This window comes from Gymnoscopelus braueri, assembly GCF_963280865.1.
Source record: "Gymnoscopelus braueri genome assembly, chromosome: 4".
Taxonomy (NCBI): Eukaryota; Metazoa; Chordata; class Actinopteri; order Myctophiformes; family Myctophidae; genus Gymnoscopelus; species Gymnoscopelus braueri.
This window is the reverse complement of record NC_137605.1, coordinates 21691670-21710210: the sequence shown is the minus strand read 5'-3', so window position 1 is coordinate 21710210 and position 18541 is coordinate 21691670. Positions and strand designations below refer to the sequence as shown.

At 39.9% G+C, this 18541-nt stretch overlaps 1 protein-coding gene across 2 annotated transcripts; it reads left to right on the top strand.

The window, feature by feature from the left end:
- The first annotated feature begins 1172 nt into the window (after nucleotides 1–1172).
- Nucleotides 1173–14703, top strand: LOC308083810 (uncharacterized protein). 2 transcript variants are annotated; one of them, XM_080426197.1, is made up of 11 exons: nucleotides 1173–1341; nucleotides 2817–2935; nucleotides 4108–4209; nucleotides 6641–6742; nucleotides 7973–8641; nucleotides 8892–8990; nucleotides 10175–10276; nucleotides 10850–10969; nucleotides 11536–11637; nucleotides 11949–12728; nucleotides 13398–14703. In XM_080426197.1, exons 2-11 carry the CDS (start codon nucleotides 2872–2874, stop codon nucleotides 13706–13708), a joined length of 2451 nt encoding a protein of 816 aa, XP_080282323.1. In that variant the 5' UTR covers nucleotides 1173–1341; nucleotides 2817–2871; the 3' UTR covers nucleotides 13709–14703. The 2 variants fall into 2 exon arrangements, with proteins under 2 accessions (XP_080282323.1, XP_080282322.1); XM_080426196.1 differs by having other exon boundaries at nucleotides 1176–1303.
- The last annotated feature ends 3838 nt before the right edge of the window (nucleotides 14704–18541 follow it).

Below are 18541 nucleotides of genomic sequence, written 5' to 3'. Positions count from 1 at the left end.
ATGATTGTGTTTAATGTAATGCTAGCCTAAGCTTAATTTCTATTCTTCGCTCAACGGTGTTGCTTGACAAATAGCATTGTCAAGCAACTGCATTGCAGTTTTTATATGTGCATAAAAGTTTAAATATTTTGAAATCTTAAGCGCAAGGTGCAAAGTCGCACCAATTCTTACTGTTTTGATGCCAGGAGATGTGGGACAATTTATATTATTCAGAATAAAAAGCTGGTTTAAATGTTGGAATAACCAATGTTTCGTTTAGTTTTAATTTTGTTTATGAGTTGGGTAACACTGTGGTCACCTTTAGGTAGGCAAGTATAGGACCAGCATGCACATGGGTGGACCTATGTTTTTACCAGAGCAAAGAGGGCAGTGGGAACCATTATATTTATTATTTTAAGCGACTTTGAGTACCTAGAAAAGCACCATATAAATCGTATGTATTATTATTATTATGCCCATGTTGCATCAGTGATGGTTTGATTTGATTTCTGACAAATGGCCTCTACAGATTGAATTAGTTAATGGAGGTTGTGAGTTTGTAGATATTTTTGCTACTTTTGTGTCTCACTCTTGTAGTAGGGCTTTTAATGTAAAAACAGAAATAGTTGAAATAAATGAGAGATAATTTCCCCCCAAAACTAATAAAAAATGATGTTATACAGTAGGCCTATGTCGGTTTTTGTTATACAATGTATTTACATGTAAGCCCTATATTTGTTTGTGGATGCATATAGCAATATTTTGCTTGCAAGTCATGCCCTTTGACACACCACAGCTGGCTCAGAAATCATTCACTCATCAATTAGATTTTATGCCACCATTAACCACTTGAACCCCCATATTGGTAACCGGAGTCCCTCAGGGTTCAATACTTGTTTATTTTCTGTTATTGTGGAGAGCTCACTACGTGTCGCAGTTGTGAGCTTGTCGATCTGCTATTTTCAGCTAAAGCTTTCCCCACAATACAGATGCTGGGGATTAAGTGGTTAAAAGAGTGTCTCTTCTTCTCAAATAATAAATACTTTGTCATAACTTCTTGGGATCTGAAGAATGACTTTTATTTTGAAAGCCGTAACCGGAAATCGTAATAACATTATGAGCTTTATTTTTTATGTAGTCAATAACATTTGAAACGTGAGCCCGACAACATAAACGGTAGAAACTACTGTAAAACATCTGAAGAAACGGCGAACTTGAGAGTCCATCTCGCCGAGTGTTCATCTAAAGCTGTTGCGGTTGGGGAGTTTTAAAGGAATAACGTCCTAAATGCACATCAGCGTCTCTAGAACAACATAGCAGCGATGTAGGCCGCCATGTTGAAGCCACTTATCAAGTTACACAGTATGTAACGTTATTGTTTCACTGTTATTACACAGTATTATACTTGGATCAAGACTATCATAGATGTATTTTATCGAGTCTGACTTTTACTTTCGTATCTACGCTAGTCTTGGCTAGCACCCCCCAGTTCGTCCTGCACTTTTACCAGTAAAGCCTGTACTTCTCCGTAATATATAAGGTGCTTACCTTACCCGGTTGCCCCTAATGTTAACTCACGCTTCGGAGTCTTTGTGCAATGTATTAGTCCGTATTTTTCAATAGATATGTGTTTTAATCCCCTTTGTGGCCGAACGTCATTCCCCCCGTCGTTAATTTTCTGTTTACATTAAGGGCAATACCGGATTTCACCGGATGCGCCCCGTTACTAACGCCCATTGAGGGTGGTACTCCCGACACAGACGGGATTAAAACACATATCTATTGAAGAACACTGACTAATACATTGCACAAAGACTCCGAAGTGCTAGTTAACATTTGGGGCAACCGGGTAAGCACCTCATATATATTCTTTGTACATGTACGGAGAAGTACGGGCTTTACAGGTGAAAGTGCATGACGCACTGGGGGGTGCAGGCCAAGACTGTCTGAGATACGAAACTAATAAACTTGATAAAAGACTATGGTAGTCTTGATCCAAGGCTAGTTATTACACAGTATGTAACGTTACTGTTTCACTGTTATTACACAGTATGTAACGTTACTGTTTCACTGTTATTAGTTACACAGTAGGCTATGTAATGTTAATTTTGTTCTTTGATACACATTATTTAACATTACTGTTTTATACAAACACAGTTACTGTTTACTATGGTACACCATGTTAGCCTATACAGTAAGTAATGTTAGGCCACTGTTTACAAATTAATAATCATAACGTGCGGGGATCGTACCTCCCAAAAAAGAAAAGGGTAAAATAAATCAACCTAAAACATTTACATTTGCAATTGGCATGTTAAGAATAATTATCAGAACACTTGAGTCTGGACAGGTTATTAAACGGTATTTAATAGCTATTTTATTTACTTTCTTTTCTTTTTTTTTGTTATTCAAAAATGGCCTATCTACAAGCTCACAACTCCTTGAGATATGATGGACTGTGAGCTTGTAGATCTTCTATTTTAAAAACAAGTTGACAAATCTTCTCTTATGGGGTCACTGGCACAAAATCTTTTCAAATGGGGGTCCCTGGCCAAATACATAATCAATGTAGGGGTCCTTGCCATGAACATGTTTGAGAACCTCTGTTGTAGAGGACAAAAGTCAAGAGAGACCCATTGCAATTGACAACAAATATGTAACTTGTACAGGTTTCAGTACAATTATATTAAAACATTTAACTTACGCTGTAATTAAAGTACACTGGATCTGGAGTATAGTAAAACTGTAGACCAACCAACATGGGTGTGCTGTGCTTATTAACATAATGCAGTTGATGAGAGGAGTTTGTCATTTTAATTCATCCAAAATTCCTGCAGGGATATACATTCCTTCATTCCAGACCAGTCTGTGGAGACCAGACTGCAGGTGAAGATGATCTCTCCAGCCAGGGCCATTTCTATTAAGAAGGAGGAACCTGAAGACCACCAGGACCCGAGTAAGTTAAATGCCCTCCTTGTTTCTTTCTCTCAGGTCCAAACTGTTAATAGTTTCACCAAGTGAATAAGCAACCAAGTAGACTGGAAGTGCCATATTGATTATATATATACACACACACACACACACACACACACACACACACACACACACACACACACACACACACACACACACACACACACACACACACACACACACACACACACACACACACAGTCAATTCAATTCAATTCAAAGGGCTTTATTGGCATGAGAAAACATACGTTTACATTGCCAAAGCAGAAAGCACAATACAACAATACAGCAATACGATCAAAACAAAAAATATGTACATTTGAAAGTCAGAATCTTCAATAGATCAATTTCTATGTACCAAGATCACTGGGTGCAGGTATAGTGCCGGAATATACACAATGATTAGTCTTTAGGGTGGTTGTGTTCCGTTTGATATCCTTTTCCTATCACAGCAACTCACGAATCTTGCTGCTGTGTTTGCACATTGTTGTACTTCGCCCAGCAGATATGGGAGTTTTTTGTCATTGGTCATGTTTTCAAAATCTCCGTGTGTGGTTGTAATCTGTGGGAAGTATGTGTCTCTGATGTCTTGGTACAATGGACAGACGGTTAGGAAGTGTAGCTCGGTTTCCACTTCATTTTGTGTGCAGTGGGTGCATAGTCTGTCTTCTCAGTCACACACACTATGGGCAAGGACTTAAAATTATTTCAGCATTAGTTTTGCTTTAAAGTATACTTGATTGATTGATTGAACATTTTATTAGGCAAAAGAATGTAAAACAACACAGTTACATTTATAATACTTTTGTCTAAAAGGTCCGACCAAAAAAGTCCTTGCGGACTTGTTTCCGTTGGGGTCCTTGAATTAATTTCATAGACATATATAGTAGCAACCAAACAGTTCAAATCAACATAAAAAACAGAGAAAAAATAATACTGCTTATTGTGTATCTATTATCTTGTAGATTACATGATATAGTATATAATAATTTGTCCCATCAATTCTTGTGAACGTAATTTCAGTCATGGAGATGGATTTTGGTTCACAGCACAAACAAAATACTTATTTACACCCTCCATTCCTTCTGTTTACATTCCACTATCTCTACAACACAATTCCCTATTATTAAATTCCTTATGAATATTTGATTCCAGACCAGTCGGTGGAGTCCAGAATGCAGGTGGAGATGAACTCTTTAGACCCAGCCATAATCGTTTGTGTTAAACAGGAGGAACCTGAAGAACACCAGGACCTCAGTAAGTTTCATACTGTCTCTTTATTCCTACTATGGGGTGAACTGATTATTTAGTTTAATTGATCAAACGTGATTGCAATTTCAAGATTGTCTGAGCAATCAGTAGAGCAATTCCTGTTCCAAATGAAAGTGAGAGTGAAACTTATGGGTCGTGGTTGAAAATCTATCCATGTGGGAGGAAAACAAAATCTCTGCAAATCTCTTACTTACAACTGTGTTCTTGTGCAGCACTCTTTTGTTATTACCGGTAGTCATTTATTTCATGTTGGACAAATAAGACATAGACCAGCATCAGTCATCACACTAGGACATGCACCCAAGACCCAAGCACGCCCCCCTGTATAGTGTGGTTTTGCAACTGGGCCCAGCTTTAAAATGAATAGCTAAAGATTGGACAGGGAGGCCACAGCATTATTCGTCTGGTTTCAGTCAGTATAGAGTAGTTATTAACAGTGGCACTTTCTCTGCACATACAGGATAACAATGACATAGTCTCACTATGGGTCAGACCCTCTGCCTTACATCATCAGTTCCAGCTATAGAGAAAAAGTAAGATAAGCCTCTGATTGACTGGGCTGTAACGGAAGTCTGTGGTTGGTCAGTCAAAGCACCACAATGGAATCAAGCCTCAGTGCTTTATTGTGTGGCCACTGGGGCCACTGCACATCAACGCAAGCCCCATAATAAGCAGGGCATCTTGCCATAACGCCACTGCAAGAAATATGCCTGAGTCAGATGTGAGTGCATGAGACAAAAATAATAATCTTCTGTTTTATAATCATTACTGTCAATATGTATGTAAGATAAGGTGTTTTGGCATGAAAATGTACATTTTTAATTTTCTGTATCATAAAACCATATCATAACCATAGCTACATGTCTGACTTTTGATAATCAGTTGAGAATTCAGCAAGTTACAGTATAATGGTTTTAATTGTGGAGAGACTTCCTGCTTCCATAGACATACATGGGGCATACGTGCATTAGGACAGTGGTTTTCTAACTTTATCATGTCAAGGACCGCCAAGTTAATATGTATTTGGTCACAGACACATATCTGAATATATTTTGTGCCAGGGACCCTTCAAAAATATTCTAATAATGTACATGCGTTTGAAAATAGCCAATCTACAAGCTCACGATGCCGTAATATGGCGGCCGCGATGATGCATTGCCCCAATGAATCAATCATTGTTAAGTACTATGTATGTGCAATTTTTAAATACGTAGATTTTATCAAATTCCCACCATATCGATATGCAACTTGTAATCTAGTTTAACCTACTTTCATTGTCAAATAGTTATCTATTTGCAATTTCAAAATTATATCTGATTCCCACCCTATAGGTATGCAACTCGGACAGCACTGACTGAGTCAAAGTTGCGGTCATTGCACCGTTCGGCACAGGCACTCACTTGACTAACACCTCGTCTAGACACGTTTCACAACTTAAAGGCTCAAGCCCACTTCTGACAGCACACCTGCATGTAAAACTAACAAATGCAATTTAATATACATTCAACATAAACTGGCTGACCAGCCTCCAAGTCACTCCTTAATCAAAGGCAACTTCACCCTACAACAAATTAGCACACGGCCAACTTCCACTAAATTAGTTTAGTGATTTGTCAACTGCAGAGGTGCCTGCCCTCTTGGGGAGGTATGCCATCTTGTAGGCAGCCAGATCGCAGTTGGCACAATTTTTCAGAAAGCCTCTTTTAATTGGGAAATTAAATGGCTAATAGCTTATAGCTAACATTAGATGTCCAGTGTTTGTTGGGCCTTGTGGTGTAGTGGTAGCATCATGGGTCGGTAACATAATGGTTCAATAGGGAACATACTTTTGCATAAGTTGAGGTAATTCCTTTTAGTTATGGTTAAGCATTAATTTTAGCAAAGGCTAGGAACTGTTGGTTAGGTTTAAGCTTAGCTTTGGTGGGGTTAATGTTAGGATACGTTTGGGGAAGTCTTAGAGCTTGGGGGTGTCAACCCTGACTCTAGTCCCTTTATTACCCGTTATTAAATCTGCTTAAGAAAGTTGTCTGTCTGTCTCTCTGTCTGTCTGTCTTTTAATCACACCTGTACTCCAGGTCAGGGTTGAAACGTTCCACTTTTTAAAATGCATTATACTTTAATATGAACTGTTTTAAACTTTAAATGTACCCTTGTAGTCAATGAACAGGCATCACAGTATGGACGTCATAGACGTCAAGTACTCGTCGTGCCTATTTCACCCATGCAATCACCTGGGCAACGCTGTATAGAGTATGTTGTAATATTTTAAAAGCTTGGAGATGTATTATGGGTCACAGCCCAGTCTTTGAAAAACAATTATTTACACCCTCTGTTCCCTCTGTTTTATATTCAACCATCTTTACAAGCCATGTCACATCAAAATCCTTATTGTTAAAGTTCAAGTCCTTCATTCCAGACCATTCTGTGGAGTCCAGACTGCAGTTGGAGACGAACTCTCCAGATCCAGCCATAGCTGTTTCTATTGAGACGGAGGAACCTGAAGAACATCAGGACCTCAGTAAGTTCCATATTCTATTCATTTCCTTTTTTGTCTGTTATACGAGAAGTGAAATTGGTCAACACACCACCTTTTACTTCTCGTATAAAACTACAAGTAAGCAAGTTGTCTTTGTTCTGTCTAACTGACTGACCCATCCCAATTGTGGGTAGAGTCCTATTAGCCTGGAAACCAGACGAATCTGCGATTGGAAGAAAACAAAATTGCCCTCGGCAGATTTGGTCTGGCACTGCTCAGTTGTGATTGGATTTCACTCCCTCCGAAGTAGTGAGGGACCAATCAGGGCCCAGTATGCAAATATGGGGCGGGTTTATCACCAGAGTCATTTTTTTAATTCGCCCCATGGAAATGCAGGTTCCAGACTAATATCTATGCAGTGATATTAGTCTGGCCATGCCAGGCTAGAGTCCTATAGCCTACGGACCCAAAACTCCAGCCTGTCCCTCGCCCGTGGTGTTTCGATCTCTGCCCAGCCCCAATCCGACAAGGGTCTGCAATTTATTGGCCCAAGTTTTACCAAGCCCGACACTAAATCTATTTAATCTCTCTCTGACATGGGCTTTCTCTGATGTGCGCAGCGTGCATCTCTCTGATGTACACACACTTGCTGTCTGCTGTCTGTCTGATACATGCAAACACAGACAGATCACATACGCCACATACAGCCTATGCTGCGGATTCTGCCAATGCTTTTCAATGGGAACAGAGTGGTTTGTTGCCATTCGCGGATTTCCACAAAAACAAACACGCCCCATTCCCATTGAAAAGCATTGTCAGAATCTGCCGCATAGGTTAAGTAACGGTTAGCTCTGAACCTACAGGTTGATGGCTCGTATGAGGTATGATTTGGAATAAAACATGTCAATTGAAGCCATTAAACAAAATGTGTTTATAATACATATCCATGTAAATACATTACATCTTTTGCTTTATGTCAAGGCCTCCACAATAAGACATGCTATTTACACACTGAGAATACATTTATTGGCCTTTATTGTTTTTTATCCAAATTACATGGAGGCCATGCGCTGAGATTCCTCTACAATACTACGAGCATGGACGTAGTATTGTGAACCAAAACATCAAACATCAAAGCTAGTGTCCTTGTGGTGGGTTGTGCTTTTCAGGCCCACCTTTTCAGTCCTGTAGTGCAGGCTGAACATTTACCACTGCTGTGTTTCAAACTACTGTAGTGTGTAATATTTGATACCTGTCCTGCTCTGTCCCCAGTGAAACAAAGAGGTCTCTGCTGTGAGCGGTGTGGGAAAAGCTTCGCAACGTTGGCTATTCTCAAAACACACAAGAGAATTCACACGGGAGAGGAGCCGTTCTGCTGTGAACAATGTGGGAAGAGTTTTCGCCACTCAGGAAAATTTAAGATTCATCAGCGCATCCATACAGGAGAGAGGCCTTACTGCTGTAGCCAGTGTGAGAAAAACTTTACCCGAATGTCTGATCTCCGAAGACACCAGAGAATTCACACTGGAGAAAAACCTTATCGCTGTGCCCAGTGTGGAAAAAGCTTCACTAGAAGGTCCGGCCTCGAAAGTCACCAGAGCATTCACACAGGAGAGAAACCGTTCTGCTGCGAACAATGTGGCAGGAGTTTTAGTGAGGCAAGAATATTAAAGATTCATCTGCGCATCCACACAGGGGAAAAGCCTTACGGGTGTGGCCAGTGTGGGAAAAGCTTCACCAGAAGGTTTGGTCTCAGACTACACCAGAGAATTCACACTGGAGAGAAGCCGTTCTACTGTGAAATGTGTGGGGAGAGTTTTAGATTAAATGATCAATTAAAGTCTCATCAGAGCGTCCACACTGGAGTGAAACCTTCTGACTATGATTCATCCAGGGATATTTTTATTATACAGGTGGAACCTGAAGAACACCAAGACCTCAGTAAGGTTCATTCTCTCTCAGTGTATAGGATAAATGGGCGGGGGAAAACAGTGTTTTTTCCCTAGATAGATAGATAGATTGTTGTTTTGTTTCACTTGTTGTGTGCAATGACATCATAATAGTTCGACATCATAGTTGTATTTGAAAATTGTACACAAAAGTTTATCTGAATCTGAGGCTTGGTTATGTATTTGGCATCAGCAGCTTTATAGTCAACCATTTAAGTCCTTATTCAATTATTTAATTCCAGATCAGTCAGACCAGTTTGAGTCCAGACCACAGGTGGAGATGAACCCAGCCATAAACATTTCTATTAAACAGGAGGAACCTGAAGACCACAAAGACTGCAGTAGGTTGCAATCTGTTTCCTAGTTGGTGATGGTGGTGGTTGTGGTAGCGGTAGTGGTGTCTGTCTGTCTGTCTGTCTGTCTGTCTGTCTGTCTGTCTGTCTGTCTGTCTCTCTGTCTGTCTGTCTCTCTGTCTCTCTCTCTCTCTCTCTCTCTCTCTCTCTCTCTCTCTCTCTCTCTCTCTCTCTCTCTCTTTCTCTCTCTCCACCATCATATTATACTTTTCATGTGTCTTTGCTCTTTTCTTGGTTATTTTCAGGCCGGCTGACACTGTACATATACAGCATCTGTCACATATTCACTGTCAATGGTATGTACATACGTATGTGTAGACTATCGACAGTGAATACGAGACATATATGGACCTACAACAGTGGGTATATTGATAATATATGTACAGTCTATCAACAGTGAATATAATGAGAAGAAAATCTATCAACAATTAAACATTTACAGCAGTTATCCTTAACAGGCATATGTCATGTTCTTAAGTGTACATCCCAGTAGTCCATGTACAAAAGTGGCAGAGTCAAGCAGGAGTCAGTAATCCAAGAACAGAAGAGAACTTTACTGTATGGAGTCTTTGTTGTGGAGCTTGATGGCTAGTAAGGACTGTCTGAATCTTTGCTTTGTGCAGGGGGACAATAAGTCTGTGGCTGAATGTGTTCCTAGTCTCCACTAACAGATCAAAGACGGGAGGGATTCACCAGGATAGTCTCTAAAATCCTCCTCATCGTACCTGCCGTAAATCAGTAACCACCTCAAGATTAATGTTGATTGAGTTGGATATACTGTTTCTCCCTCTAACATTTCCATGTGTTTTTAGTTGATTTTGTCATGCACATTTTCCAGTGCATACTGCAGGCTTTGTTGACTAGATTTAGAAGAGATTTTGAAGCTAAAATGATTGATCATTTATATGGGGAAATCCACACCTTGCCAGAACTTGGTCTGGCAGAGTGGAGTGGGTGAGGCTTAGCGAAGGGTGCATTGCATCACTAAAATGTACCAGGAACCACAACCTTACATAAAAACATCTCTGAAACCGCTCTGCTTTAGTGCTGGTAGCAGGCCTGTGCCAGATTGGGAATCAGGACATTGAAATAGCTGCAGGACAACTCATGTCAAATCTAATCTACATTTAAGTCCTTATAATTAAAGCCCTTATTCATTTCCTTTGTTCCAGACCAGTCTGTGGAGTCCAGACCGCAGGTGGAGATGAACTCTTCAGAACCAGCTGGGGACGATTCTATTAAAAAGGAGGAACCAGAAGACCACCAGGACCTCAGTAAGTTTCATGCTATCTGTTTCTTAATACTGTAGTAGTTGTTGTTATTTTGTTGCTGTTGCTGTTGTTGTTGTTGTTGTTGTTGATGTTGATGTTGATGTTGTTTGTTTCTGTTGTCCATCATCTTTTACTTATCACGTAAAACTGAAAAGTAAAAGATAAGATAAGACTTTAATTGATCCCGCTGGGGAAAATCAGTCGCCAAAGTTAGCAAGATGTTTGTTTATCCATGATCATATCTCCCTATCTGTGAGCAGTATTTGAAGGTTGGGTTTGGTCGTTTGGTTCAAGGTTCAAGGTCTTTATTGTATTTACAGCTACACTATGGATGAATGTCAGCTCAAGGACAGCTTTTCGGTCAATGTCGTCTTATTGTGTCAGGGCCCACACATGTTCCTGATTTGTGAATGGCTGTGTAATGTTGTAGGCAGAGCAGTTATTTAACTTTAGGGAAGTGCTCTATGATGATCAAAAAAGGAGCTTACCAAATCAACAGGTGGTTCACTAAGTTACTCCTCTAGTCTGTTATTGTTGCGTATAAGAAGTGTTTTCATCTTCATCCTATCTCTACAGAGATTTTAATCATTCAAGATGAGCCTGCGGAGTCCAGTCTGCAGGTGAAGATGAACTCTCCAGACCCAGCCATGGCCATCACTGTTAAAAAAGAGGAAGCTGAAGACAACCATGACCTCAGTAAGTTTCATTTCTTTCTCAGGCCCAAGCTGCTAATAGTTCCATTATTGACTGTGGTAGAACTCAGTGTTAGCTTGTTTTTGTCCTTGCTTGGCCAGCTTAGAGGACTGGAAGTCTACTTAGTATCTATTGTCTACAAAATTATTTCATAGGCACAGCCCTACAATCTGAAAAAACTTTTAATTGCAAAAATCTGCTAAGCAAATAACAAATAAAGAGCCTATGTCCAAATACCATTTCCCCTTTTTTTCCTTTTTTAAGGAATATGAAATTTTGAAATATAAACCACAGCCATTTATGGCCATCAGCTACTGAACAAAATATGCGGGAAAACATCTTAACCCTTAACTTGCTACTTACATTACAGACTGAACAGTTCTGTCAAATGGATCTGTGCCCCCCTACAAATGAATATACTCCTGATAAAATCAATATAAATTGACATATTGCTGAATTTGACCATTACAAATTATAGATATAGAAAAAAAGACACAAGCTTGGTTGGTTGTTTTTTAACTGCATTACTTCATATGATTTAATGGTTTATTTTTTGCCTGTACTCCCAGACCAGTCTATGGAGTCCAGACTGCAGGTGAAGATGAGCTCTCCAGACCCAGCCAGTGTTGTTTCTACTGAACAGGAGGAACCTGAACACCACCAGGACCTCAGTAAGTCTCATAGTCTCTGTTAATTTGCTTTATTATGTCCTGTTGTCCATCCTGTTGTTTGCCTGCTCAAAATAAACAAAGTAAACAAGAGTCTGACACTAGTTCCTGCAATGGGTCTCTGAATGATATACTTATTCAGAGATTCTTTGAACATTCTAACAAAACAATTGATATAAAGTATAAATGATATTGTCAACAATTAAATATGTACAGTCTAAGTATGAATTGCTGTAAACAATATCATTTTATAATACATTTTATTTTCATAATGTATTAATAATATGTCCTTGTCTTACCTGCCCTCTCCCCAGCCAAACGAAGACCTCTCTCCTGTGACCATTGTGGAAACTGCTTCACCAAACGTTCTGAGCTGAAGAGACACCAGAGAATTCACATTGGGATGAAGTCTTACTACTGTGACCAGTGTGGAAAACGTTTCACCACAACGTCTCATCTCAAACGACACCAGCTAGTTCACACTGGAGTGAAGTCTTATAGCTGCGGCCCTTGCGGAAAAAGCTTCACCACAATGTATGAACTAAAAAAACACCAGAGAATTCACACTGGAGTGAAGCCTTACTGTTGTGACCAGTGTGGAAAACGCTTCATCACAAAGACTCATCTCAAAAGACACCAAAGAATTCACACTGGAGTAAAGCCTTACTGCTGTGACCAGTGTGGAAAAAGCTTCACCACAATGTCTAATTTCATAAGACACCAGAAAATTCACACTGGGGTGAAGTCTTACTGCTGTGGCCAGTGTGGAAAAGGCTTCACCACAATGTTTCATCTGAAAAGACACCAGAAAATTCATTCTGGAGAGAAACCCTATTGTTGTGAACAATGTGGGAAGAGTTTCAGACAATATGGAAGCCTAAAGTCTCATCAGCGCACCCATACTGGACTGAAGTCATACTGCTGTGACTATTGTGGGAAAAGCTTCACTAAAATGTATGAACTCAAAATACACCATAGAATTCACACTGGAGAGAAGCCTTATTGCTGTGACCAGTGTGGAAAACACTTCACCACAACCTCTAATTTCAACAGACATCAGAGACTTCACATTGGAGAGAAACCTTTCTATCTCAGTAAGTTTAATACTAGTAATGCACTGATATTTCCATAATACTATCAATGTGAATTGCATATTAGGGATGGGAATCGATAATTAGTTCAATTTAGAACAGGTACCAAATTGTCAAAATGCTGGGAATTGTTTAATTTCAAGACTATCAAATCTTCTTATCAATGGCTGTGCATTGCAAACAACACTATCCATGACAAATACTCTCTGACCTTTCTTTTTTTTCTGGCTTTACCTGTGCCATGGTAGAAATGAAAACATGTTAAAAGTGAAAACAATTCATTTCAAGCAGGGGTGGCAATATCAGTGAAGCCTGCCATTAAATGACCAGAATGCAGTGTGTTTGATAGCTTACCGTTAAGTGCTGCACCTGTACTTTTTTTAACTTTCTAACAGTCTGGCACTATATTACATTTCATAACTCAAATTATTGTATAGACAAAAAACAGCCTAGTGCTGCTGCTTAGTAGCTGGGTCCTACTATAAATCGCCCACACTGCAGCTTTGGTCCCTGTAATTGATGTTTGCAGTAAAAGTAGACAATATAGTTGAGAGAAAATGGTTTAACAGATAATGTACTGTAGTGAGGACCAATTATATGAGGATAGGTTGAAAATGGGTGAAGTCGTCCTTTAAGTGGACATTTAATTGGCATACACTTTGCCTTCCCCAGAGGCACCAACCACTCAGGATCAAGCCTGGATGAGTCCATCACGTCGTACTGAGGGCCTCCAACACCAGCACATGGTCAGCTGGGATGAGACATCTAAGACATCTAAAGGGAATACTCATGGACGTACCCTACTGGCCCCAGGTGAAGAAAGAGACCGATCAGCTGCTATACCTAGGGGGGACACTCATCCAGGAACAGCCGGTGATGAGATCCCAGGTTCTAGCACTGAACGTTGCCAACCATTAACATCTTCCCCACACCAGGCAGACCTACAGCACCACACTGAAGGAGAGGGAGGTCCCTCTTGGTAGGTGTATAAGGAAGGGGTGCGTCCAGTACGCAGAGGAAGACCACCAATGTGGTCAAAGGATTACAGCTCGGAAATAGAATGATTAGAGGACAAGTTGCTGTAAGCCATTGCTTATGGAGAGGGTGTATTTATAAATTGACTGAGTGAACCTAGAGCAGAAGCAACCAAGGGCTGTCACAGTTGAGACTGGTTAGAGTCTGGTCATCAGAAGGTCACCGGTTTATACCCCAGTCCGCACAGTTTGCGTATGTGTCCTTGAGCATCGTGAGCAAGACACTTGACCCCTAACTGCTCCCTTGGAGTCATACTAATGGCAGCCACTGCTCCTAATAGGATGGGTTGAATGCAGAGGACACAATTCACATACTGTATGTGCAAATGTACAGTGACAAATACCCCAAAACAACTAAAGGGGACTAAATTATTATTATTATTATTGTTGTTATTAATATGAATATGAATATTATTAACCAAGGCAGATTCATTGCATGTGCAAATTTACTTGACCAATAAGAATGATTATGATCACTGACTGATCTGACCCCACAAGACGTTATAGTAGTGAAATGTCAGCATGTCAAAGCCCTGCTTTATCCTACTAATATAAAGATATAGCTTCATTCTGTCCAGTTACTTGATGGGCTATGATGACCCTCTCTCGCTTTTAATTTAAGATGTCGCCCAATGAAGAAATGAAATGCCTGCACTATACTATTTTGCTGAAAAAAATGTAATATTAATTTACTATGTTGTACAAAACTGTCATACTATACTATAAACTCTAACCAGCCCTGTGGTTAGAGTTGTCCGCCCTGAGACTGGGAGAGCGGGTTACATTTTTGGCCAAGTCATATCAAAGACTATAAAAATGGTACCCAATGCCTCCCTGCTTGGCACTCAGCCTCAAGGGTTGGATTGGGGGTCCCTGCGACATACTAGCATCTTGTATATCAAGCTGCCTCATGCTACGGAAACAGGAGATAGGCTTCTAACCTATAGGCCACATGGATTATAGACATTGACTATGCTATAAGATCAGATAATCCTTTATTGGAGTGAAAGGGAGTGAAATTCAGGAGTCATAGCAGAAAGAGCAGTGAGAATGATATCTATCTATCTATCTATCTATCTATCTAGAGGTGTAACGGTTCACAAAATCCACAGTTTGGTTCAATACAATATTAGAATAGTAGAAATGCCTGAGAAATGTCCTTGATTTTGCTTTGTTGAACGAGCTTCAGGAGCTAATATCATCTATTTAGGAGGAGTGACTGAGATTGTAAAAAAAAATGTGAATTACTATTCCAGTGAGTCCACGGCCAGGTTCTTTCATGATGCCCAGCTAGCTTTGTGACATCCTCTATGTGGGAATGTGTTGGCTTTACCCACATAAAAACAGAGCCCATTGATATCACGCAGGCCATTTTGCAAGCTTTGCAAGAGAGTTGTACTGGTAAAGGAGTCTCAGACCACAGTAGGTGCATTTTATTCACTGACAAACTGAACTTTACACTGTCTCTCTTTCTCTCTCTATCGCTCTCTCTCTCTCTCTCACACACACACACACACACACACACACACACACACACACACACACACACACACACACACAAACGCTCTCTGCTCTCCGTTCTCTCTTCCTGTCCCTCTCTCGCTCTGTCTTTCTCTCTCTCTCTCTCTCTCTCTCTCTCTCTCTCTCTGTATCCCGACCACACACAGCTATTGCAGCTGCCTTGTTGAGCGCAGAGCGCATCATTGGAAGTTGATACATATAGTTCGTAGCGCATACTAAACTGACTGCCTCATAACGGTTCAATATAAATATGTGTACCGTTATGCCTCTACTATCTATCAATCTATTGGTCGATTGATTGATCAATCGATTGTTATATTTTGTGTATATATAAAAAACTATATAGACAATTATGAATGAATATATGTACAGTCTGTCAACTGTGTGTGTGTGTGTGTGTGTGTGTGTGTGTGTGTGTGTGTGTGTGTGTGTGTGTGTCACGGTAAATATAGGAAAGAAATAATGAAAAGGGATGCTCCTCTAATGCAGCAAAACGTTTATTAAAGCTAAAAAGTAGTGCATAGCAGTGAACAAACAGTACCTTAAAAGCAAGGAACACAAAAAAGCCTTGTTGAAATACAGCACACAGGCAACATGTTTTCCTCAGGCAGAAATAATAGGAAAGCAGCAAATGTAGGAAAAATGGAAATGTCTACATTCCGTGGGAAATGTACTGCAGACATTTCCCAACAGAGTGGGAAATGTGGGGAAAAATCAACATCCTGGTAAGTCCATGTGCAAGTGAGCCACAGTCCATGCAGGAGTCAGTTGTCAAAATTCTGAAGTCTGTAACAGACGGTACCAGCCAAGCCTAATAAGGCACTTAGCTTGTGCTATACCAATGAGGGATGACTCTGTGGCTCATCTTCACTAGCTCATCATAGAAAGAATGGGAGGGGTTCTCCTTTCCCCTACAGTATGTCTCTGAAAATATGCCATACTATGCTGTAACAGTAACTGAAGACAATGTCATACTGTACTGTACTCACTGTCATTGCATAAATGTCATATACTAGACTGTCAATGAAAAAAGTAATATACTTTATTTGAAAGAAATGTCATACTATGTCACTGGGGAAATGTCATACTGTACAATGTCACTGAAAAAGTGTCATACTGCTGTATGTTTATCTACTGAAGATGCTCAACACATTGAGCCAACAATTCTTGATGTATCTCTGCTCTTCCTCAGACAGTTTTTCACTCTGCCCTCTGCATGTTTTCAAAAGTTACTGGAACAAACAACCTGAACATCTTTTTCAATTGCCAAACAAACCAAGACTGAAATGGACTGATAGTCCTACCAGAGCTCCTCAAGCTTTCCTTCAGAAATTGTCACTCAAAACTCACTGAAAAGCTTGGGGTTTGGGGGATAACTTGTACTTCTTCCTCTAGGTGCTTAACCACGGCGTGACGTGAACGTTTTTGATCACCAGCCAATATGGCAAATATATTTTAAAGTTATCAGCTATTCAGAATTTTTATAAGCCAAAACTGTTTTATTGAAATAAACCAGATTATGAAAGTGAATGCCTCCATTTCAACATTTATTTTTCAGAATTCAAATACATAGCATTAACTGTAGCTATAGTAATTTATAAAGTAGAGAGAAAGAGCTCTACCACCATCATATGCTACAATATTCAACGTTTAATTTGGTTTAAGTTGGCTTTTCTTAATTTCTTTCTTTAATTCTTTCTCCCCCTCTTTTTTTCTTTTAATTCTATTATAAATGTATCAAAAACTACGTCGCTGCTACAGTCCCTGGACATCATCAGGAACAAGTATATTAAGAGGGACAGTCCAGGTTGGAAGGTGTGGGTTATAAGAGAGGTGAGGCTGAGATGGTCTGGACATGTATGGAAGAGTTATGATGGGTATATTTGGAGATGGATACTGAAAATGGAACTGCCAGGCAAGAGGAAAGGGGGAAGGCCAAATAGGTGGTTTATGGATGTGGTGAGGACATGCAGGTGGCTGGAGTGACTGAGGAGGATGCCCAGGACAGGAATAGATGGAAACAAAATGATCTGTTGTGGTGACCCCTCACAGAAATGAACTGAAAGAAGAAGAATGTCCAAGATCCATACATTATGTAATTTGTCACCACTTCTGACCACTCAACCTTTTTGAGCACCTGTAGGCCTTCAGAAAAATGTGATTTATTGGTGCATAAAATAATTCCTACCATAGCAACAGGGGTTTGCACTGGTCCAGTGCTCGGGCCCTAATACATCACACTACACTTTAAAAAAGTGAGTGAGGATCCTGACCAGAGCATGAACATCACTGTGTCTGTATGATGAATCGATTGAAATGCAGCGCTGACAAAAAGACTTGGACCCAGTGAAGCTCAAAGCCTACTGAATTGTGACTTGTCAGTTGAGATTACCAAGGGGGAAGTGAGAAAGCCCTTGGCAGCTGCAGGAAAAAAAGGGGGGGTGGGGGGGGGTACCTGAAGTATCCAAGGGGCATGGCATTAACATTCTTGTAAAGTATGATCTGATAGCAAGTTTCATGTTTAAATTTGTATTAATTTAAAGTGCAAAATCCCACAAATGTCTCGATACACTTTACAACATAATTACATCACAATACAAACGACATAAAAACAATAATAAAATCAACATTTAGCAGCATTCAGAAAATCTGCAGTCACAGTATCGAGCATACATGGGCAACTGGCGGCCCGGGGGCCACATGCGGCCCCCAGGTTAATGTCGGAATACTGATATGTTATTGATTTCAGCTGTTACAATTCCAAAGATGCAAACATGACCTGCTTGAATTACTTCAGTCTAATAGTAGTAGCTTAATGACTAGTATTACAATTCTATTGTCTTTTTTATGTCCAAAGTATTTGTATTTAAGTTCAAAAAGTGCATAAGTATAACTAAATGCATTTGAAATTACATAATAATGTTAATTTTCAAAAAGATTCAAAAAGAGCAAAAAATTAATCTGGATTCTAATTCAAAAATTGCAAACATTGCAGATCTACTCGTAGATCGGCTATTTTTGCCACTTTTGTGTGACTTAGAATAAGAGGTTTCTGCCCAACAGTATATGCAATGTGGCCCTCTGGAATGAGTGTGGAAATATAGTGGCCCTCTCCATCATCAACGTTGCCCACCGCTGGTATAGAGGCTATTCTTTTTTTGTCATCAATTGTTCTGTAAATGTATGTGGTCAGAAATGTTTCTCACACATGCTGGTGGGTGCACCAAAGCATTGAACAATAGAGGAAGTGAAAATATACAT